This window comes from Rattus norvegicus, chromosome 15, assembly GCF_021556685.1.
Source record: "Rattus norvegicus strain SHRSP/BbbUtx chromosome 15, alternate assembly SHRSP_T2T, whole genome shotgun sequence".
In the NCBI taxonomy this organism is placed as follows: domain Eukaryota; kingdom Metazoa; phylum Chordata; class Mammalia; order Rodentia; family Muridae; genus Rattus; species Rattus norvegicus.
The window spans coordinates 60,845,288-60,870,148 of NC_141548.1; the positions used below are offsets into that span (position 1 = coordinate 60,845,288).

The following is a 24,861-nucleotide window of genomic DNA, read 5'->3' on the forward strand; positions in this document are numbered from 1 at the left end:
CATACATCACCCCTGGACCTTCTGGAGAGCATCCCTCTCTCCAGCCCTGACACAGGCTAGTTTTGCCCGGTGCCAGGTTAATTGTACTTGTTGTAGTCAGAATCTACGCCTGTTTCCCGTGAGCTGACACTGGAGAGGAATTCCAGGTTGGCTTTGTTCCTCTAGAAGTAGTTTTGCCTCTGGTTGCTTCTCTTTTCATCAGGGACAAGTTAGAGGCCACCTATACTGGGGCATCTTCTTCCCTGTACAGAGCCTTATCAGTGAGCACGCGGTTTCAGGGTATGGTTTGTGTAGACCCATTTTGTTGGCTGGGTGTGGAAGCTCGCCCTTGTTTTTTTTTTTTGGTTCTTTTTTTCGGAGCCGGGGATCGAACCCAGGGCCTTGCGCTTCCTAGGCAAGTGCTCTACCACTGAGCTAAATCCCCAGCCCCTGAAGCTCGCCCTTGTTATCCCAGGACTTTCATTTCCTCATGGTTAGGGATGCAGAGATGCCTTGGATGTGGTAAAATGGCCTTCGGAAGCCAACGCTGGGATGAGCCTTTCCAGTTTCGAGAGAAATGTTTGGTAATCGTAATTAAGCCTCAGGTCATACTGTCTTAATGACTTTTCTTTCTTACACGGTCTCCTGTAGCCTGGGCTGGTCTTGTCACTGAGGATGACCTTTCACTCCTGTTCTTCCTGCCTCTACCTTGCATTACAGGTGTGTGCTGCTGCCACACCTACTGAAAACCGTCCTCAGAGTGTTAACCTGATCAGTGTTCGAGTCTGTCTTTCAGTCGGCTCTCCCTGTCATATGAGAAGGGTTGTGTTGTGTTGTATTGCCTCACTGTGTAAGGCTGGTGTGGCACCTTCTGCTGCTTGGAAAAGCAGCCTGCCAATCATGAAAATTACACAATTTCTTCCATGTGATAGAACTACAATGCTCAATTAATCAAAATATGTGAATTTTTAAAATATAGCTGCTAAATTAACATGTAAAAATTTTTCTCTTTCAAATTGCCAAAACCAGTCTGCATCTCAGAGGACCCAGTCAAAAATCAAGTAAGTGTTTCTTTTCTTATAAAGCAGCTGGTGGTAAATGTGCTTAAAGAGGAGAGAATTTTGATTTCACAGAAGGCAGATCCTTAACTGTGATTTTAAGTGTTTTTTAATTTAAAAATTGTGTTACAGTCCTCATGAAAAATTTAACTTTAAGCCTGTCTACTAATTAGTATTAACATTTTAATGAATTGAAATAACTGTCATCTCTAAACTTGCTTGGCTTGGTTCCGTGTTCTGTCGCCTTTGTGTATATTAAGGAGAGCTGCTTCCAACTAAGTTACTGCTATCCCTGTAAGGAAGTAGCAGGCTACACAGAATTGAGATTGGCCATGCTGGTGTGTGTGTGTGTGCATGTGTGTATGCATGCATGTATGCATGTCTCCTGTGTGTGTGTGGGGGGGGAGACGTTTGCATGCATGAGAAAGAGGTGCTGAGGACTGAACCAGCAAAGTCCTCATGCATCCTAGGTAAGTGCGGTGTAGGGGAACTATACCCTCAGCCTTTGTCCTGCTTCTTACATGTGGCTCAGTTTTACTTAGGAATGTTCTACCCGAGTTCAAAGCCAGTATTGCAATCACTTAATGGATGAATAGCTAGGCTTTGACTGTGGCTCAGTCCATGAATTCAGTGCTTGCCCTGCAAGTGTGAGGATCTCGGATTCCTATCATTCCCATAAATACAAAGTAACAAAAGCAAGCAAACAAAAAATGGCCATGGCAGCACACATCTGTAATGGTGGTGCTGGGTGAGAGAGAAAGATGGCTCTCTGGAGCTCGCTGAGAGGCCAGCCAGCTTGTCTAGCCATGTTAAAACCTCCAGTTGAGTGATAAACTCAGTTACGGAAGACTCCCATCCACTGGCCAACACATACACTCACTAGGACACATGCACATGCACACAACATGCAAACTATTCTCTAGCCACGGAAACAGCTTGTGTTTTTAAAATGTAGCAAAACACAAGTCGCTTTGGTGTAGGACTTCGGAGTCTCACCAGTTGTGAAGGCATGTGCTGGGACTGTTGAAGTGCATTTCTTTAATCAAGATGCTTTTATTTTAATCGAATCCAGTGAGTGACAGTTCAAAACAGTTTATTAGGTTGAGTGTGAAGTAGGCACTTGCCCTTCTTAGAAATAGATTAGTGCTGGATAGACAGCTTTGCCCTCTGGAGATTTTAGTCTAGTGTAGTTTGGAAGGGAGAACACCTACATTTTCAGTGCTTTCCTTGTGAGAGGACATCTCTTTAGACACACTGGTCTTCCCTCAGAACTTGAATTACTCCTTTAATATGGTGCACAGTGTGTCGGCAGGCACTGTGGGCGATCTGTGCAGTGTTCCTAAGAGGACTGACGCAGATTGACCCATGCCCACTGTGTCATTGCTGCCAGTTGGTTCGGAAGCTAACTGCTTCATCTTTCTAAGCTAGCACTCACAATCTGTGCTTTAAAAAGTTAAAAGATGAAGGTGTTGGTGCGGCACATAACTGGTAGCTGTTAAATTTTCATCTGTATTAGCACAGCAGCATCAGGAACTAGGGCGTTGGGTCTGGAAAGGTTTGACGTTGTCTACCTACTGATAGGAAGTAGTTGTTTATAGCTGCTCTATCATTTGCTTCCTAAAGGTGGAGCTCTTGTTCTTATCAGACTATTAATTTGACAACTTTAAGAAAATCAGAAATTATATTAAGATATTTCTTTAAATAGGTATGACTGGTATCAAACAGAATCTCATGTAATCATTACACTTATGATCAAGAATGTTCAGAAGAATGATGTACGTGTGGATTTTTCAGAAAAAGAGGTACTTAGTCTTTGAATCTTATATAGAAGTTAAATTAGTATAATTATAGAAGTTAATTTGTAATTTAGTATATGAACAGTTTATACCATTTTATTAGATGTATTTCATTTCTTCTTGAGCTAAAATGGAAAATACTAAATGTGTTAGAAGTATTGCTTTTCATTTGAAGTTTTTGAAAATTTGGACTAAGAAAATGTTTGAGACAGGCTGTCTCTAGAGGTCTTGCTGTGTAGCCATCCATGGCTGGCCTCAAGCCCGTTGCAATCCTCCTATCTCTGATTCTGGGGTACCCGTCACTGTGCATGGTGGGCCCAAGCTACCATTGCTGCCTTACATCCTCTGATGTATTTGCAGTGCAAAGCAAAATTATGCTGACAGTAAGATCAATGCTTTGATTTAACTTACTGCTACTTGTTACTTTAAAACAGGTTTCGTTTACTACCACCACCTATCCACCAACACCACACACAAAAACAGTTTACTCGTGTGGGGTTTATACATGCCTTCAAATTTATTAACTATATTAAATGAGTATGATTTAATAGCTTTTTCCTTCCTCGTTATAGTTATTTACAAGCACTATTGTGGTAGAATTAACATAGTTTACATACGGGTAGGCATATAAAAAAGCTGTATGCTCTATTACTTTGTTCTGTGTGTTATGTCTTCTTGGTTTGAATGTTATAGTGTGAATCTGTAATTAATACTATGCAACATTCTTTTCTACCATTCGGTTCTATATATGAGAATTCAAATGAGAGATGCCATGTGAAGAAAAGAAAACACTCTTTTGAAAAGTGCTTAAATCTGACATTGTAGAGCTGGTGAAATGGCATGGAGGGTAAAGGCCCCAGTCCCCAAGCCTGACAGTCTAACTTTCATCCTGGGGTTCCACATGATGGAGTGAGAAAGCAGACTCCTACAACCTGTCAGTACACACACACACACACACACACACACACACACACACACACACACACACACACACATACATACATCTGTATTTCTTTGTAAAATACTTCATCTTCAACATTGCTGAAATGTGTAGTTATAGTAAATACTTAGCCTTTTATATACATCTACAAAGTATGATACTAACTTTGTTTTCATTAGTTGTCTGCTGTGGTGAAAATTCCTTCTGGAGAAGACTGCAGTTTGAAACTGAGGTTGCTTCACCCTATAATACCAGAACAGAGTACATTTAAAGTACTCTCAACAAAGGTAAGCAAGCAGGAAAGATGTAATATTAAACAAGTAATGTCTGTAAAAAGATCCTGAAGGATGAAATCGGCCATGTGTAAGGCTTGCAGCCCCTGCTCTCTGTGCTAGGCAAGCATTGTGAGTTTCCATCCCACAACGTAGCTTTTTGTAAGAAACACCATTAAGTTAAAGGGATAAGTAAGTAAGAAGAAAGGTTTTGTTTTGGTAAATTTTAGAATTACATTTAAATTGTGTGTGTGTGTGTGTGTGTGTGTGTGTGTGTGTGTGTGTGTACAGGAATGCTGTGATGGGTGGATAGAGGTCATAGGACATCTTGTGGGAACTGGTTCTGGTTCTGGTTCTCTTCTACCACGGGGGTCCAGGGAATCAAACTCAGGGTTGTTGTGGTTTGAATATGCTTGGCCCATGGAGTAGCACTATTAAGATGTGTAGCCTTGTTGGAGGAAGTGTGTTACTATGGGGGTAGACTTTGAGAAACCCTCTTCCTAGCTGCCTGGTAACCAGTCTTCTAGTAATCTTCGGATGAAGATGTAGAACTCTCAGCTCCTCCAGCCCCACATCTGCCTTGTTAGATGCTGCCATGCTCCCACCTTGATGATAATGGACTGAACCTCTGAACCTGTAAGCCAGCCCCGATTAAATGTTGGCTCTATAAGAATTGCCTTGGTTATGGTGTCTGTTCACAGCAGTAAAACCCTAACTAAGACAGGCTTCTATTTAATGTAGATATATCAGTCAGCCTATTTAGTTACTGTGTGTATGTGATACTTCCTTGAGCATCTATGTATAAAGGCTGAGGTTGAAGTTCCAACGTGTCTGTCTTTCTCTATTGCTCTTCTCCTTGTCTTTTGTAGTAGCTTCTTTAGCTGTACTGCATCTCCCTGTCTTATTAGATTGGCAGGCCAGTGTACCCCCTGGAATCTGCCTGTTTGTGCTGTGTAGCTCTGGGGTTAAGAACAAATGACAGCTGCATTTTCTGTGGGTGCTGGGAAGCTAAGCTTATGTCCTCACCCATGCAGAGCAAATACCTTAGACTTTATTGTTAAAATCATGCATGTATTTGTATCGGAATATGTGCACATGAGTGCAGGCATCTAAGGAGGCCAGAGGCATTGGATCCCCTTGGAACAGGAGTTATAATAAAGGGGTTGTGAAACCATCTGTAATGGGGATCCGATGCCCTCTTCTGGTGTGTCTAAAGACAGCAATAGAGTACCCACATATAAAATAAATAAATCTTAAAAAAAAAAAAAAATAGTGGTTGTGAGCTGCCTGATACTTTTTCCACTGAGCTGTCCGTCTCTCCAGTTCTAACCAGCCTCTTCATGAGATCTGATACTCAGGAATTGTTAGTGTGGTCTGTTTTGATATACAAATGCTCTGTCTTACATAATTTATAAGGACTGTAAGGGAAAAAAATCTGCATTTTGTTTTTTATTAGTGAAACTGAATTTAGGCTATTTTGTTTGTTTGAGACAGGATTTCTCTGTGTTCCCTTTGCTGTTCTGGAACTCCTTGTGTAGACCAGGGTGGCCTTGAGCTCAGAGATCTGCCTGCCTCTGCATTCCAAGTGCTGGGATTAAACTCACGCACCACTGCTGCCCAGCTCTGGAGTATTTTATAAGAGGAAATGCTGGATATATTTGAATTATAGTTGATTATATAATTTAGTTTCCTATATATTTCTTTTTTTGGAGCTGAGGACCGAATCCAGGGCCTTGCACTTGCTAAGCAAGTGCTCTACCACTGAGCTAAATCCCCAACCCCCCTATATATTTCAAAAGTAAGACTATACAATGGAATTAGTTTTTAGAGTTTTAAATGTCATTGCAAAAGAAAAGGAAGTAGTACAACTTAGTAGAGAATATAAGAAGATTAAAAATCAAGACTGTCAGATATAGTGACTCATTCCTGGATCCCAGCACCCAGAAGGCTGGCGTGAGAATTATTGTGAGTTTGAGGCAAGCCTGGGCTACAGCGTGAGTTTCAGGTCAGCATGGGTTAGAGTGAGACCGTCCCTCAAAAAAAAGAAAAGAAAAAGAAAATACAGTGCAAATACAGCGTGTGACTTGTGTAACCCAAAATGAAAGATATAGGTTATCTTGATCTTTATGTAAAACTATGTAATTGTATAACTGAACTGGTTTATCATAAATACAAGCATATTATAAATGAGTTAATGAAAGAGGAATTGTGTAGGTGGACATTTTACAGTGTAGTCTTCTCTGTTCCTGGAATTAGGATGATGACCTTCCTCTGTTGGAGTAGAGTTTTCATTGACTTAAAATTGCCCTTTAAGAAAGGTATGGCTTGTCAGGAACAAAACTGGTCACTTAGGAGGCAGCTACCTGGCTGACAGCGCTCTGTGGGATGATGGAGAGTGAGAAGACGGATGTCTGAGAAGTTAGGCTTCCATTGCTGTGAACAGACCATGACCAAGGCAGCTCTTATAAAGGACAACAGTTAATTGGGCAGGCTTACTGGTCCTGAGGTCCACTTCATTATTATCCAGGCAGGAGTATGGCCACTCCCAGGCAGGCATGGTATGGTGCAGGAGGTGCTGAGGGTTCTACATCTTGTTCCAAAGGCAAACAGGCAGCTAGGAGGAGGGTCTCTCAAAGCCACACACTACAAAGCTACAGTGACACACTTCCTCCAAGGCCACACCTCCTAATAGTACCACTCCCTGGGCCAAGCATTTTCAGACCACCACATTTCCACTCCCCGGCCCCCATAGGCTTGTTCAAACACATGAGCCATAGTATGATGCAAAATACATTTAGTCCAACTTCAAAAGTTCTCATAGTCTATAGCAGTCTCAATAATGTTGAAAGTTCAAGGTCTCTTCTGAGATTCATCCAAACACTGAACTGTAATCCCTTATAAAATCAAAAGCAATCAGCAAAAAGCAGATCGCATATCTCTAACGTCACAGGCTATGTGTTACCATTTGAAAATATCATAGTGAGGAAATACTGGACCAAAGCAAGATAGGGAACTACTGGGCAAACTGTAAACTCTGCATCTTCATGTCCGATGCCAAAGCGGTCCTCAGATCTCCACTCTTCATCCTTGTTTCCACGCCCTGTGAGCAGTTTTCCTCAGCAGGTAGCCCATGGCTCTGGCATCTTTAACATCTTGGGGTCTTCAAGGCAACTTCAGCGTTACAGCTTCTTGTACCAACTTTTGAAATCCACACTCCATCTTCTGGGCTCCTGCAAAGGGCTTGGGTCCCATCTCCAGCTCTGCCCTCTGCAGCACTCTAGGCTCTCATTGACTCCACTCCATGCTGCTGCTGTTCTTGGTGGTCATCCCGCGGTACACTCAGGTCTTCTGCACCCAGGCTTCACCAATAGCCCCTCATAGGCTCCCTTCATGGTAACAAGCCTCACCTTTGCATGACCCCTTCTGGCCTGGGCCATCAACTGCAACTGAGGCTGCACCTTCACCAGTAGCCTTCCCTGTCTCTCACAGTGCCAAGCCTCAGCTTGGGTGGGATCTTGCTCCAAAGTCACTACTCTTTTAATCTGTTGATCTTCTTGAACATAGGACAGCTCCATTCTACTTTTTGGTGCCCCTTCATAGTAATACCCAATTAATCCTACTTAAATCAAATCTACCTGGGTGGTGGTGGCACTCATTGCTACCTGCCCCAATATTCTGGATTTTCTAATGAAAGGCATGTATGTATGCATGCGTGTGTGTGCGCATGCGTGGCCTTATATTTTAATATGCCTTTAACAGCTCAATGGCTGGGCCACTTCTAAACCTCCAAGTGGCTGACACACACACACACCCTCCGATATTTCTGAGTTATTACTTACTAAAATCTATATTTCATCTATGTTTCTTTAGACCCAGTCTAAAGGGATGCCCCTTGGGGCCTACTCTTCCCCAGCTGTCTCTCTATCCTCTGAACCTCTCAGGTGTGATGTCTCCTCTCCTTCCCCATAATGGCCGCTGCTGTCCCTTTCCTTCCTGAGTTTCTTGCCTGGGAATCCTAAAAGTCCCACCTCTGTCTCCCTACCCAGTTGTTAGCCACCTGTAACTGTATTTACCAATTAAAACAACTGGGGACAGGGTTCCATGTGCAGACATGCAATTTTGGGGACCAAATTAACATAATGCTAGTGGCATTAGACCAAGTCCACGACACTCCTTTTTTTTTTTTTTTTTTTTTTTTTTCTTTTTTTCGGAGCTGGGGACCAAACCCAGGGCCTTGTGCTTGCTGGGCAAGCGCTCTACCACTGAGCTAAATCCCCAACCCCCACAACACTCCTTTTAACCATATGTTTTGTAGTTTTCCTTTTAAAGCTCGCCCCTATTCATCAAGGCTCTTCATAAGAGTGAACTTTAGTAACCACACAACAGAATCTATACCAGACTGTTTTTGAGATTCCCTTTGTCAAAACAATTAATCTAAATCTCTTCACCTAAGCCTCAGGCATACTCTTGAAACATTGGCAGAAAGCAGCCACATTCTTCACCAAAATATCACAAGAGCAGTCTAGGCTACACACTAAAATTCTTCTCTTCTGAAACCCTTGAGCCAGCAGACCTATGCAGTTCAAATCACCCTCAGCAGCACAATCTTCCATATTCCTACTAGGATGGCCCATCAAGCCCCACTAAAAACATTCCATGGCTTTCCAAGTCCAAGGTCCCAAAATCCACATTCTTCTAAACAAAAACATGGTCAGGTCTATCACAGCAATAACCCAGTCTCTGGTGGGTTTCCATTGCTATAAAGAGATACCATGACCAAAGCAACTCTTATAAGGGACAACATTTAATTGGGGCTGGCTTATAGGTTCTGAGGTTTAGTCCATTGTCATCAAGGTGGGGGAGCAAGCAGCATGTATGCCAGCCTGAGGAGCTGAGGGTTCTACATCTTGTTCCAAAGGCAAACAGAAGACTATTACCAGGCACCTAGGAGGAAGGTCTCTCAAGCCCAACCCTATAGTGACACACTTCCTCCAACAAGGCCACACTTCCTAATAGTGCCCCTCACTGGGCCAAGCATATTCCAACCTCCTGAAGGGATTACCATATTCAGTTGCTGCTCTATCTACATAGGGTTAAATTTATTTAATAATAGAATTTTGAGCAGTCAGTCCCCAGGCTGGGGAGTTATATGAGAGGCAGGTGAGGAAATGGTGTATTTTTTGTTAAGAGTTTTTAGCTCTTTCACTTTAAGTCAGAGGCCAACCTCAAACTCTATATTCTCCTACCTTGGCCTTTTGAATACCAAAATTCAGATACTGTCCTTTGTTATAGTCTGTCCCTGAACCCCCCACCCACTTTCCCATCTTGCCTCCTGTTGCTAGGTATTCAACTTGGGCCCTTGTGCAAGCTTACCACTTAGGTGTTTTCCCAGCCCTTCCTGCTGCAAATCCATTTGAAGTAATTTAATAAGAATTCTGGGGGCTGGGGATTTAGCTCAGTGGTAGAGCGCTTGCCTAGGAAGTGCAAGGCCCTGGGTTTGGTCCCCAGCTCCGAAAAAAAGAACTAAAAAAAAAAAAAAAAAAAAAGAAAAAAAAGAATTGATTTCTGTAAAGAGATGATGAATGACTTTTATTTTAGGGTTTTTAAGACGGGGTTTCCCTTGTGTAGCAAGCCCTGGCTGTCCTGGACGCACTCTGTAGACCAGGCTGGCCTCTAACTCACAGAGATCCACTGCTTCCTGAGTGCTGGGATTAAAGGCATGTGTCACCACACCCGGTGACTGAATAATTTTTTAGCATAAATATACTCACTAATTTATTTGCTAAATTTGGTAGTTCTCCCCCCTATATACATGGTGCTCAGTGATTCTTGTGGAAGAATCTGAATGGGAGTTGATAGAGTAAATGTTTTGGTTTTAGTTTGTTTTTATTATTGTTTTTTTGAGATGGGGTTTCTCTGTAGACCTGGCTGTCCTAGAACTCCCTCCATAGACCAGGCTGGTCTCAAACTCACAGAGATTGGCCTCTCTCTGACTCCAATTCCTGGGATTAAAGGCTGGAGGAAGAAAAGTCTCACGTGTTTAAATGGTTTCCGCAAGTGTACCCCATAGTAAATAATTGGTCACTGTGCATGGGGCACACACTGTCCCAACCCTCAGGCCGGTGATCTCTGTTAGTTGTTAGTGCTGACCCAGGATACATATTTGAATTCTGACATCCAGCCAAGAGTAATGCTTAAGTTTTTCTTTCTTCTGAATGGAACTTAAGATTCTAAGGTTCTAAAGCAGGGCTTTTAAAACCATTTTGCTTGAGAAAATTTTATGTGGCTCTTGGCATATATAGATATATAACTCAAGAGTTCACCGATAATAAGTTTTAAAGAATTTTATTTTAAACAGTGTTTTGGTTCTATGTAGAGCCTTGCCATTTACTAAAAACCAAACTTAAGGTAGGTGTCATTGGGATTTGCATGAATTAAACATGGTGGTTCCTTGGTGCTAGAGCGTCTTGGGTTTTTTAAGAGCTGTTGACCTTTGTTTTTGTAGCCATCACATAGAACGCTGCTTCACATAAGCACACAGTACAAAATGACCAGTATTTTTAGGGCTACTTCAGAAAGTGTTGGGATTCTGTCCTAATCCCAAGCCAGAACTCACTGAATGACTTATTTATTTTTATGAAATTCATTTTGGCAACTCAAGCAGCAACTTAATAAAGTCCCAGGATAGCATAGTTTGATATTTCTCTGTTGCGGTGTGACAGGAGTATAGTAATGTCCAGAGACTTTGCTAATGAAAATGTGTGTGCAGGGGTTTCAGGCGGTACTCTTATAGCGTGTTAGCATGCTGTGAGAGCATGTGCAGGGCATAGAATGCATGTTGTGTGGCTAGGGCTGCCCAGATGCTATGGGCTCCTTACACTCTTGGTTCTGAATTAGCTTGTGGTTGTGCATTATTGTATCTTGTGGTTGTGCGTTATTGTTGCCAAAGCCTTTGTGGGTCCTGGATTCAGTTGCACAGCTGGATACAGGGCTGAGAGACTTACAGATAGAAGAAGCTGTGCTCTGACCCCGGGGTCAATATATTTTGTATATGTAACCGTAAACTGCTGTGTTTTACAAAAAGAAATTGAGCTTTTTTCATAATTATGTTTCTTTAGGGAACTAAATGGTGAAATCTTTGATCATTTCCTTTTTCAAACAGCAGAGGGAGGCAGTGTTATATTCACCAGTGGTAGGAAGATGGGATTTAGTAGGTAAAGAGCTTGCTGCACTGAGGGCCCAGATTTCTAGAACCTACATTAAATCAGGTGGGTGTGGTCGTTGCTTATGATTCTCAGCACACAGGAGATGAACACCAGGGATCCTTAGAGCAAGGTGTCTTGTCAGACTAGCTGCAAAGATGAACTCTACATTCAGTAAGAGACCCCATGTCATGAAGGGAAGCAGAGAATGATAGAGGAAGACATCTAATATCCTTGCACAGGCACACGCACGCACGCACGCAAATAAATGGATATAGACAGGAATCTTTCATGGTTCTGCTAAGTAGGCTGGCATATGCAAAGCCCTGAGCACATAGTGCTCAACCGAGGCTGCTTGCCGTCATCATTGAGGTCTTTATACATGGGGAGCATAGCAAAGGTAGAGAAGTATACAGAGGCACTGAGAAGGTAATCCCTGCTACCACTGATGACGTTTTAGCATGCTTCCATCTAAACGTCCAGATCTTCTGAATAGAACATAGTCACTGTTGACATTTTAGCACACATTCTGCTGAATAACCAGCTCTTTTCCAGTATGCATGTTGTACACTGGAATGTTGTTGCGGTCTTCAAAAGAGTCACGAGATAGGATTTTGGTAGTAAGTCAGAACATACAGCAGAAGGGAAGAATATGATGACAGCTTAGCTTGGTCTTGTATAGGATACATTGCCCTGACGTAATCTCATCCTAGTAAATAGTAGTAAATATTAGAATTAAGCAGTTAGAAGAGGTGGGGAAAACCAGCTTCCTGTAAATTGCCCTGTGACCTACACGTGGTTGAATATAGGTAAGATTACTGCGTCTGCTCACGGTCTTGAGATGCTGCTCTAACAGCAAAGGAATTGGACTGCATAGAATGCTCAGAAGGCTTCATCCTGAATAACTGCCGGAGAGAGCTCTTCAGGTCCTGAGGAAAACCCTTCTACCATCAGTTTCTGGCTCTTGCTCAAAGGGTTTATGGCTACTTCGGAAGGCAGTAAATGCTATGATTGCCTAGGAGTAGTGCTAGAGCATTGTCCTTTGAGAAAAATTAATAAATTCTCTTACACACAGAGTCCTCTGAGGTGGGTTGGTGGTATTACAATACTGAGAACTAGTGAGCCAACACAGTTTGGGTTCTTATATAGTGTGTAAATATTTCTCTGAGATATCTTAAAAGCATGTTCTGTGTACTTGAAAGTAATATTTAAGTAAACTAACAAAGGTTCAAAAAGATAATTGGGGGGATGTATGCAGGTGTGTGAGTGCATGTGTGTGAAGGCCAGGTCAACATCTAGTGTCTTCCTCATTTTACTTTTTGAGACATGGTCTCCCACTGAACTTAGAGCTCGTTGACTGCCTAGATTAGTTGGCCAGCAAATTTCAGGGATCCCCTTGTTCACGCCACATACCCCCAGTCTCCTGAGCTCTGGGGTTATGAGCACATGCTTTGTACCTGAGGATCTGATCATAGGTCCTTGGGCCTGTGGGGCAAGCGCTTTACCAACCGAGCTATCTTCTCAAACTTTTAAGGAAGTTTTACTTAAATAAAAATAGGTTGGCTTATTAATGGTTACAGTGGAAACTGGGCAGGTAATTCTAGAAATATCTACCAGAGTCCTCAAGACTTAAAATTTTAAGAGCTGTATGAATGGAAAATTAAGAATAAAAGGGGGTTCACAGTTCTCCCCATCTTTAGAACGTTTAAGAAGTAAGTATCTTAAATGGTTTATGGCAGGCATCAGTGACTAGATTAGGTATGACTTCAAGTTAGGTCAGCCTGTGCTAAGAGAGAAAGACTTCTTTGTTCAAACTGCACAAATGCCCAGGTTACAGTAGCTTTCAGAAATGTGAGCTAGTATGTGATGTTCTTCAGGTGGAAGAAGGAACTTTTTAGTAAGAGTGTGCCCATGAACCTGATGGGGATTGTTAGTTCACTGAGCCAGACTAAATTTGCAGTCCTTTGGTTTAGCAGTGCCCTGTTTGAGGTACGTGTTTGTTTGTCTCTGCAGGAAGAGTCAGAGCAGTTGTGTGTCGGGCATAAGGAGAGAATTCTAGGGCCCAACCTTGATTAGTTGCTCTTAACCTCTGTGCCTGTGGTTGGTCCCCAGCACTGCTACCCAGCTGCTCACAGTGCTTAGAACTGCAGCCCCAGGGCACTAGGCTCCCTTGTCTGTCCTCTGTAGGCACTACTCGAGCGCACACGTGCACGTACACACACACACACACACACACACACACACACACACACACACACACACACCCTAAAAAATAAAAGTAATTCTAAATGTATGCACCCTAAAGCATTTGTATATTGTATAAAATGATCTACAAACTGGGTGTCTGTTGTCTAAAACAGATATGAATTTCTATTAGTTTTTGCTTTAATCCCAAGACATATTATTTAAAAGCAAAAAACCCTTTAAGAAATAAATCTAAAATCTGAAGTATTTCTGTCCTGAGCATTTCAGCAAATGGAACCTGCCTTGCAGTGATGCAGTGATGTCAGCATTAGTTTTTACACAGCACTGTTGTTCCACAGTCAGGTAAGCTCCTCTGAAGCAGCCGAAATGCACGCACGCTAGAGAGTTGAGAGCCGGTATCTCAGGGACACCGCTGACTTTGCTCTATGAATCCATCGCAGGGTTGTAAGAGTTCCCTAGGCAAATGGGATCTCATAAAACTGAAAAGCTTCTGTAAGGCAAAGGACACTGTGGTTAGGACAAAACAGCAACCAACAGATTGGGAAAAGATCTTTACCAATCCTACAACTGATAGAGGGCTTATATCCAAAATATACAAAGAACTGAAGAAGTTAGACCGCAGGGAGACAAATAACCCTATTAAAAAATGGGGTTCAGAGCTAAACAAAGAATTCACAGCTGAGGAATGCCGAATAGCTGAGAAACACCTAAAGAAATGTTCAACATCTTTAGTCATAAGGGAAATGCAAATCAAAACAACCCTGAGATTTCACCTCATACCAGTCAGAATGGCTAAGATCAAAAACTCAGGTGACAGCAAATGCTGGCGAGGATGTGGAGAAAGAGGAACACTCCTCCATTGTTGGTGGGATTGCAAGCTGGTACAACTATTCTGGAATCAGTCTGGAGGTTCCTCAGAAAATTGGACATTTTACTCCTTGAGGACTCAGCTATACCTCTCTTGGGCATATACCCAAAAGATGCTCCAACATATAACAAAGACACATGCTCCACTATGTTCATAGCAGCCTTATTTATAATAGCCAGAAGCCAGAACCCAGATGCCCTTCAACAGAGGAATGGATACAGAAAATGTGGTACATCTACACAATGGAATATTACTCAGCTATCAAAAACAATGACTTTATGAAATTCATAGGCAAATGGATGGAACTGGAAAATATCTCCTGAGCAAGGTAACCCAATCACAGAAAGACATACATGGTATGCACTCACTGATAAATGGCTATTAGCCCAAATGCTTGAATTACCCTAGATCCCTAGAACAAACGAAACTCAAGACGGATGACCAAAATGCGAATCCTTCGCTCCTTCTTTAAAAGGGGAACAAGAATATCCTTGGGAGGGAATAGAGAGGCAAAGATTAAAACAGAGACTGAAGGAACACCCATTCAGAGCCTGCCCCACATGCACAGCCACCAAACTAGATAAGATGGATGAAGCAAAGAAGTGCAGACCAACAGGAACCGGATGTAGATCGCTCCTGAGAGACATAGCCAGAATACAGCAAATACTTAGGCGAATGCCAACAGCAAACCATTGAATTGAGAACAGGACCCCCGTTGAAGGAATCAGAGAAAGGACTGAAAGAGGTGAAGGGGCTTGAGACCCCATATGAACAACAATGCCAACCAACCAGAGCTTCCAGGGACTAAGCCACTACCTAAAGACTATACACGGACTGACCCTGGACTCTGACCTCATAGGTAGCAATGAATAGCCTAGTGAGAGCACCAGTGGAAGGGGAAGCCCTGGGTCCTGTCAAGGCTGGATCCCCAGTAAATGGGACTGTTGCGGGGAGGGCTGTAATGGAGGGAGGATGGGGAAGGGAACACACACATAGAAGGGGAGGGGGAAGGGTTAGGGGGATGTTGGCCTGGAAACTGGGAAAGGGAATAACATTTGAAATGTAAATAAGAAATACTCAAGTTAATAAAGATGGAGGGGAAAGAAAAAGAATTCCCAAGTCTCTTCTCACTGGGTGTCAGTATTCCCTTCCATTTACCAACTTTAGGTCAAAGATCACTGTCATTGCTGTTGTCAAATGTGCCTTGAATGGCAGAATCATTTCTGTTTCAGAACACTTTTGTAGAAGAAAAATAAAGCATTTAGATTTCAGGACCCTTCTGTAATGTATGTATGTATGTATGTAGAGAGCAAGCACATGTACACACATGCATGTGGCAGTCAGGAGTCCGTTCTCTCACCCTCCATGTGGGGTCCATGGACTATAAGGCTTGACCACAGCACACTTACCCACTGGGCCCTCTCATTGGCCTGAATTTCAAGACTGTTTGTTAATTGTAACTTATACCTATATGTATTGTTTTTGAAGGGTAAACCTTAAGAGTAGAAACAAAATAATTGCTTTCATAAGTCTTCATATTTAACTTCGTATAATTTAGGCAAACTGTCAAAGCCACTTAATTCTTATAAAACTTTGATTAGTAATGAAGATTGCAGTTTTGCTGTTTTATGTATCTTGCATTGAGTAATGGATTTTATTTGGTGTTTCTTTCAGATTGAAATTAAAATGAAAAAGCCAGAGGCAGTGAGATGGGAAAAGCTAGAGGGACAAGGAGATGTGCCCGCCCCGAAACAGTTCACAGCAGGTTTGTACTCTGCCTCTTGAACTTCTCGTTCATCGTGTAGTTGAAATTAAATCGTAAGGAGTGCTCTCCCTACTTCATTATTTATGACAAAAAATACTTCGAGTATAATAAAGTCATCCTGATGTCTGACATTTGAACACAGACACATGGTGGCCAGGCCCAGAAGAGTTGGAATTGTCCCCTGAGTCAGTTATGACTCAAGTCAGCACATGTCTGTGCTGTCTGGTGTGCTGCTCTCTCCCATGGTGAGGTAATTTGCATCGCTGATGACCCCTTCCCTGTTCCTTTTTTATTCCTTTCTGTTTTCCAACTGATTTCTCTTCTCCGATTTCCTAGAATTTTGGGGCTTCCCAGAGTAGAGTATTTGGACTGTTTTTGTTACCCATACAGAGATGGACAGAGATCAGAAAAGGAGTACCTGGAAGAGGAAAATAGAGTTGATTATGTAGCTTTTGTGTGCTGAAGTCTGTTCTGCGCATGTGTAGTCAGCAGATAAGCATCTTTCTACTAGTGAATAATTAACCTGCAGGACCTTCTCAGAACTGCAACCTAAGATTGTATCTTAGTAATGGCCTCATTATTGAATAGGGAGAAATTTCTTTTTGTTATTTAATACTCTGATTTGATGGCTGAAATGAGTCATTGTGTCTCAGCTACTTTCACATTTTTACCCTGTATGTAGTAGAAATTACATGTGTTTGTGACAAGGTTTAGAAAGTGAGTTATTAACAGGTTTGTGTATGTATGTGTGTCAGAATTAATTTCATGTATGTATAAAAGTTGCAAAAATGTAAGTGTTTCTTTGTGAAGTGATAGAATTTTAAGTAATTTGTAGCAAAGTTAGCGAATCCTGAGAGACAGCAAAGATGATTTCTAGTTGATACTGCAGAGGGTAAATGTTTTATGGTAGCCCTTGGTACTGATCAGAGGCTTGGGGCTGAGGTTTATATAGCGAACAGCTGTATAATACAATGCTCATATAATAGGCAGCCCAGATATTTTACCTGTTCAGAGCTCCTAGTTGATTTGTGGAGTACTAAAATTCAGGACAGAGTGGGCGTGGTTCTGGTAATGTGGCTGTGTCCTGTGGGACTCATTCACTGTCCGGGAGATGATCTCTGCGGTCACAGTTGGGTGATACAGTTGAGCGAGCAGAGACTTAGATTACTCTCAGTAGTTCACCCACCATCTCCAGTTACTCAAGTTGTCCTGAGATTAAATATCGAGGGTATGTGTACCTGCATGTGTGTGTGCATGCGTACAGTTTTTCTAAACTGAATCTTTGAGAAATTCAAGATGCACGCCCTCCTGTCCTGTTGTGTTTCTCGAAGAATTAATATGCTTGTCAGATCGTGTGTATTGCAAGCTGGAAATTGTAGATAAGGGCAAGTCGCTTACCCATCTAGTCTGGCTGGCTTATCTGGAGAGGTTAAAACTGCACTCCCATTCTTCCTGGGAGTCAGCGTTAGAATTAATTAAGTCCATGTTCCAGCTCCTTAACAATGTCTTGTGTGTTTTGTTTTCCTTGGCTACCAGAAAATGTACAAAGATAGCGTTTCCAGTAGAGGGAAGTGGCATTTAAGATGTTTAAAGCAATATGTATACTCTGGATGGACCTGCACCAGGTCTTCCTGGGACTTACTGTGATGAAAAATGGATAAAGGAAAAAGTTGGTTTATTTATAGTTAAAAAAAAAGGCGCAGGAAAACAGAATAATGTTTATTTAGTAGTTTCTCAACTATGTTTAGAAAAGGGATGTAGAAAGACAGTATTGGAGAAGGAGCATTTAGATTATTGTGTTCCAGTGTGACGGGGAGCTAGGATCAGCCAGCCTGCCTCCCTCCCTCCCTCCCTTTCTTTTTCTTTTTCTTTGCACTGTAAACTATACCATTCCTTCTAATAACTGCTGCTGGCTGTTTACCACTTGAAGTCTGTATTAAGATGTGAAATGCATACCCAATTTTTTTATATAAATATTTTAAAAGGATTTTTTTAAATTCATTTAATGTGTAAGTTCTCTGCTGCATATACATCCACAGGCCAGAAGAGGGCATCAGATCTCCTTACAGATGGTTGGGAGCCACCATGTGGTTGCTGGGAATTGAACTCAGGACCTCTGGAAAGGCAACCACTGCTCTTAACCGCTGAGCCATCTCACCAGCCCACATACCCAATTTTTAAGATGTAAATATGAAAAAGGATCATAATGTGGTTTAGTATTTTCTAGGAAACTTTATGTTGAAATAATATTCTTTCTCTGTTAGGTGTAAAAAATACGTCAAGGGCCTGGTTAGATGACTCAGATGGTGAAGGTGCTAATGACACAGGTTTGATACTGAGGACCCTCCCCAATAAGTACATAGTGCAATTTAAAATTTTATTATATTTTGGTGGGTTGTTTTTTGAGACAGGGTTTCTCTGTATAGCTCTGGCTGTTCTGGAATTTATTGGCCAGACTGGCCCTGTACTCAGAGATCTGCCCCCCTCTGCCTTCTGAGTGCTGGGATTAAAGGCGTGTGCTACCGCCCATCCAGCTTTTTTCTTCTGCATATAAGTTTTGACTGCATGTTTGTGTGTGTCTGGTGCATGTAGAGGTCAGAGGAGTGTACTTTATCCCCTGGAACTCAGGACAGTTGTGAGCTTCTGTGTGGGTGCTGGGAACTGAGCCCAGGTCCTTTGCAATAGCAGCAGGTGCTGATAACTGTTGACATCTCTCCAGTTCCTAATAAACGTAATTTTTAAAATGAAATTAAAATGTATTTTATTTTCTTTTAATCTCAGTACTAAAGCTGTTAAATTGTGCATATGGATCACATTTCTGGCCTTTGCTGTGGTTTCATTAGACGGTCAACAGCTGTCCTTAGACCTACTGGGTCATTTAGTTTGTCTGTCTTCCAATTATCTGAGTGCCAAGATCTTCATTTCCTTAGTCGTACAGCATCCCTCGAGCTGCCGGGCCTGTAGCTTCTGTATTGTAAATAGGTACAAAAGTTTTGTTGTTTTCTATATTATGTAGATAAGTTTATGTGTTGTTTTCAGATACTATATCAAGATGTGGGTAAGTGGATTGGTTTTCAGCAGTCAGTATTTTCCTTTTAAACATTTTATGTGCATTGTTATTTTGGCTGCATTCGTGTCTGTGTGAAGGTGTTGGATCCCCTGGAACTGGAGTTAACAGACAATTGTGAGCTACCATGTGGGTGCTGGGAATTGGACCTTGGTCCTCTGGAAGAGTAGCCACTGCTCTCAAACACTGGGCTATCCCTCCAGCCCCATGGAGTTACTTAAAATTTTCTATTGAAGTAATCTTATGCGTGTGCGTGTGTGCGTGTGCGTGTGTGTAGGAGATTGAGCATTAGCTTACTACATGGCAGATATTTCCATGTTGAAAAATATCTAAGTATCTCATAGAAAAGCTACACTTCTAATGTTAAAATCTTGAGAGATTGACTGCAGAGATGGTTCAGTGGTTTTATACTCGGGCACAAATTAAATCTTTTAGAAAGCTTTAGATATTTTAAAATTAAATAGGCTTTTTGGTAGTATCTGTAATTGATATAAGAGCCTCACATATGGGAGGTATTCATTCTGCCATTGACGAACATTCCCAGCTTCTTATAGAGCATCCTAAGGTGTGTGTGCACACTGGTATTTTTATAATTATTAGTACTGCCTTTTTAGAAGGCTTACTTATTTGATGTGTGAGAGTGTTTTGTTTGCAGGTATGCCTGTGCACCATGTGTGCCTGATATCCCAGAACAGAGAAGTGGGCTTTGAAACCAGAGTTTTGAATGGTTGTGAGCCTCCTTGTAGGTGCTGGAAGCAGAACCCAGATTCTGTGCAAGAACAAGTCGTCCTAACCACTGAGCCTTGTCTTCTGCTCTATTTCGCTTTTTTCAAACCTTTGCTTCCTTTGTAAAACGTTGTATACTGTGAGGTCGGAGAACAGCGCTATAGACTCCATTCTGTCCTGACTTTTCATGGGTTCTGGGAATCGAACTCAGGTTGTGTGGCTGTTGCCCATCCCCCCAGCTGTCTTTTGACTTTAATTTTCTTCTTTTTATCTATTTTTCTTTCTCTTCTGTTAACTGTCTTTCCTGAGGCAGTTCTCATTTAGTACGATCTGAAGGTAATCTTAACCACATAACCACGGCTGTCCTGGTGTCTACTCACAGTATTCCTCCTGCTTCAGCTTTGAGGGACTGCTTTCCACTTACGAAGTTTTGTCTGCTTAACCCGGCTTCTCCTGGCATTAGCAGAGTGTTTTTGCCTAGCTTTGTATATCGTATACTTTATGGAGTTATTTTGCTGTGAGGACATCCTAGATCTTGCAGTATGCTACCTTATCCAGGTTTTGAAATGTTAGTGATGTGTACAGCAGAGAGACACTGAATGCAAAGTTGAAATTCAGTGACCTAAGCTACTTGCTCAGGTGTTCTGAATACCATGGTCACAGCATTTGCATATTTCTTGACATAATCAGACATGCTGATCAATCAGTCACATCTGCCCTTTACTTTGCAGATGTAAAGAACATGTATCCCTCCTCGTCTCACTACACCAGGAACTGGGATAAACTGGTTGGTGAAATCAAAGAAGAAGAAAAGAACGAGAAGCTGGAAGGTGACGCAGCTTTAAACAAGTTATTTCAGCAGATCTACTCGGATGGTTCCGATGAAGTGAAACGCGCCATGAACAAGTCATTTGTAAGAATATGAAGTTTTCAAATATTTCTTCATTATGAGAGTGAATTTTAAAGTAAGACTAAATAGTGAGATTGAGGCCAAGCTGCATGACTTGGATAGCTGGAAGAGTGTTTGGTGGACTTGGCTGAGCATTTATTTTTTCTTGTTCTTCCAGACTTAGAGTGGTGGTTGAGAAGTGAGATGAGAAACAAGTGGCTTATTCTAACTCATTAGCGTTAGGAGTTGGATGACTAAGAAATACTGAGGTTAGGGCATTGGTGGGAATTTACTGTTTTGTTCAGTTTGTCACAGCAGTTCAATGAGCTCTCACTGTTTTATCTTCCAGAATCATACACAGATGTTTTCTTCTTTAAAATGAAGAACATAGAAGGGAAATTTCAAGAGTAGTATTGGGCTAGTGAAAAATGTCTAGTTTTCAATGGCTTAATTGATTAAGAAATCAAGCCTCCACTTCTGAGGTTTTATTGATAACTCACCACTGTAAAACTGTGTAAATTGTTTATTTACACTTAAAAGCTTTGATCTGTGTGCTTCCTTTGCGCTCAGGTATGTATGTGTGTACCGGTGGAGGTCAGAAGACGGATCTCAGGCAGTGGCTAGCTGCCTTGTGGGTGCTGGGAACTTAGCTCTTACTCTCTGTGGAACCCCAGGCGGCCTTGAGCTCTCGGTCCTCCTGCTCCATTTCCCAAGCTCTCGTGTGCCACTCTAGCCTGCAGTCATTTTTCTTGAAAATGTAATCATGAGCTTTACCAGGACTGTTGGCTACTCAAATCTTTCCAGGCTAGAGACTCATCTTTACTGTTGACTGTAAAGATGTGTGCTAGAGAGACCAGCCATATGTCAGGTCAAAGATGTGAGACAGAGTCTGCATCCATTTTCATATAGAAAATTGATAGTTAACCGAGTGATGTATATCCATAAAGCAAGCCATCTGTGTGGTAACGTTGACCTTAAATGCAGCTTGCTTTTGTCTCTGCGGGAAGGCAAACCAGATACCCTTTATTGTCCTTCAGTCTAACTGTGTGAGACCCAATATTCCAAGCAATGATAAGAAGATGCTAAATTGCACGGTATTCCACCCTCTATAAAGAGAGAAGGGAAAATTGTCATCAGCGAGTATGACCAGATTGTCAACTAAAGTCACTTTTGTGAGTTTTTTCACTGAGAGTCGTCTTAGGAGTAGCTTATTTTACAGACTCATCACATTTCATTCGGTGATTTTATGGGAAGCCTGCCGTGTGCCAGGCCACCATGATTAGGGCTACAGTGAGAGCACATCCAGCTTTCTACATGCATGGTTATGCATGGTTCTACAGCTGTGCGTCCAACTGACTTGTGATTTAAAAGTGTGTGTTTGTACAGAGTACTTATTATACAGGCTTTCTTGTCATTCCACAAATAACACTGTATGACAGTAACTTGATATTTGCATAGCATTGGATATTATGGGTCCTCTAGAGATAATCTGTGGCATAGTAGAAAGGTGTTTGTAGCGGCTGCAGATAGTATTGTATACGGAGGAAGGGATATGTCTGGACCCTCTGTAGATACCAAGCAATATTTATGTTGATAAAATATATAGTCCATGCCTTTGAAGAGGCCTCTTCTTTAGTTCTAGTCAAGAATGAGAATTAGACTTACAGAGGCAAACTCTTAGTAATGGTAATCTAGTACTTGGGATGCTGAGGTAGGAGAGTTCAAGTTCAAGGTCAGTCTGTGCTACATAGCAAGCCCCTGTCTTGAAAGCAATCGAGGAAAGGAAAGGAGTCCATCCTTAACCTGCCAGGGTGCAGTGCACATTAATGGTGGTTACGTAGAGGATAGGCTGTACTGGAGTCCATCCTGGCAGTTGAGTCTTAAGAAATTTGGCTGGCAAGGTGACTCAATAGGTAAGGTGCTTGCTGCCAAACCTGATCATCTGAGTCTCAGGTCCTCTGTGGTGGAGGGAAAGAGCTGACTTCTACTAGTTGTCCTCTGACCCCTACATGTATGCCATGACATGCCCAAGCCCATGCACATACGTACATGTACATACACTAAATGTAATTTAAAGTAAGAGCCCGCCAAAAGGTGCTGACATTCATGTTTGGAAGGCAAGTAAAGATCTAAAAGCTGGGATGGAGAATAGCACCCATGCAAAGGAATCCAGGGAAGTTTGAGAAGGCATTGGTTAGCTTGGGGTTCCAGTTCAAAAGGTAAACAACTTCCTGTGTTTGTCAGAATGCAGCTAATTAAAAGATTGTAGGTTTCAGGAGTTCACATTATACTCTGCTGTGATCCGTGTCTGTGAATTTTTATCACAGCAAATGCATGGAAGCTCTATATCTGTAGAAGCATGAACCTTAGCCTTTAACAGCCGAGCTGTTTTTAATAATACAGTTTTTAATAATACAGTTAAGTATTGCTTAGCACTTGGCTGTGTTCTGAGAAATGTGTTGTCGGATGATTTTCATTTGTAGGTAACACCATCGGGTGTTTATACAAATCTGTACATACAGGTAGGTCACTCGAGGTGGCCTCTGTGTGTGTGCTGGGGAGAACCCAGGGTCTGCACATGCAAGGTTGTGCTTTCATGTTGACCCCACAGCCTGATGCGGCTCTTCCGTGTCATCAAGAGTTGTGAATAGATGATGTTTGAAGCTATTGCAAGTGTAACATTATTTTACAGTAGATTTTTTAATAAGTGGAGAAGTATATTCTAAAATTGCAGTAAAAAAATTCAGCTTAGTACATACTGAAACTAATAGTATTTGTTGTCACATATTATGGGTTGTATTGTAATTGTATGAGCTATTCTTTTATGTGGCTAGTAGTTCAGTGAGTTTGATTACACCAGACACTAGAGTTACGTGCTGTATTAGGAATATTACCAATGGCTACAATATCACTAGGCGTCGTCAGCTGTGTGTTATAATCTTATGACATCGGTATCGTTAAATACAATTAATCATTGCCAAATCATTTCAATGCACTGTGTGGCTCCATGCACACAGTGAGATTGTGGTAGGGTGTGTATTCGCTCCATTATAACCAGGCCACATGTTGTTGACTTTATGTACCTCTATTGTGTGTGCCTTAATTAAATAAAGATTCAGAGCACACTAGAATATGCTTGGCAAAGAGGAAGCATTAAGTGCGGGTCCTTAAAGTTCTATTTAACTGGTATTTTACTGTCCTCAGCAAAATACAACTATGTCATTTTGGGGAGAAGGAATTTTATTTTCATTTGAAGGTGAAATTTCCACATGAGGCCCCTACTAATAGCAGAGTACACAGTCCTTAATATGTTGCATGATGTGCCCACCTAATTACTCTAGAATTGTCTTTTGTCATGTGTCTAACTCATCAACCTCTCTGGAAAGCCTAAGATTAAATAAAAATGTTGAGTTTATATTGAATTTTTTTTTTAGTAGCCTATATTTGGGGGAGTATGTTTGATCCATTTTAAGAAAAATACTGTATTTTGATATACAATACAGGGATGAACCTTTTTATTTTTTCTTTTAATTCCAGATGGAGTCTGGTGGTACAGTCTTGAGCACCAACTGGTCTGACGTAGGTAAAAGGAAAGTTGAAATCAACCCTCCTGATGATATGGAATGGAAACAGTACTAAATAAATCAGTTTGCTATCACTGTCTTGCGTTTGTTCGAGTGCCCATTGTGTGCTTTATCACGTTCTTGAGTTTTAAGCAGTGTCTTTTGAAAGATTAAACAAACCTTTTGCCTCTCTGTGCTTTAGAAATGATTTTCCTGCAAGTATTCTGAAGAGCGACAGTCACATCTTATCATTTCTGTCCGTAAGGATTTCACACACCCTGAAACTGAATGAAATATCAGCTGCTCCTAGATAGATGAGCTCTGTCTTGTTAGGAAGTGGAGAAATCTTTAATGACATCTTGGGTAATTGCCTTATTTTTGATGCAGTGTTCTGTCAATAATTTATTAGACCTGGCAAGTTTTGTGTTGGTATAAAATTTTCAACTTGAGTGTTGTATTTACTTTAAAGAGCTGCTTTTGAATGAGAGTTGTAAATTTTTCTATGAAGTCTGGTTTATTTACCTTTCTCTT

At 41.6% G+C, this 24,861-nt stretch overlaps 1 protein-coding gene across 3 annotated transcripts in view; it reads left to right on the plus strand.

Annotated features, from left to right (window-relative positions):
• Sugt1 (SGT1 assembly cochaperone of MIS12 kinetochore complex) overlaps positions 1 to 24,522 on the plus strand; it is a 40,725-nt gene extending 16,203 nt beyond the window's left edge. The window contains exons 7-12 of one of the 3 annotated variants that reach the window (XM_087585395.1): positions 1,009 to 1,040; positions 2,743 to 2,839; positions 3,953 to 4,060; positions 15,995 to 16,085; positions 20,610 to 20,791; positions 24,305 to 24,430. In XM_087585395.1, coding sequence (XP_087441521.1) covers positions 2,786 to 2,839; positions 3,953 to 4,060; positions 15,995 to 16,085; positions 20,610 to 20,791; positions 24,305 to 24,406 — 537 coding nt within the window. In that variant the 5' untranslated portion in view covers positions 1,009 to 1,040; positions 2,743 to 2,785 and the 3' untranslated portion in view covers positions 24,407 to 24,430. 3 annotated transcript variants of the gene reach the window in all.
• The last annotated feature ends 339 nt before the right edge of the window (positions 24,523 to 24,861 follow it).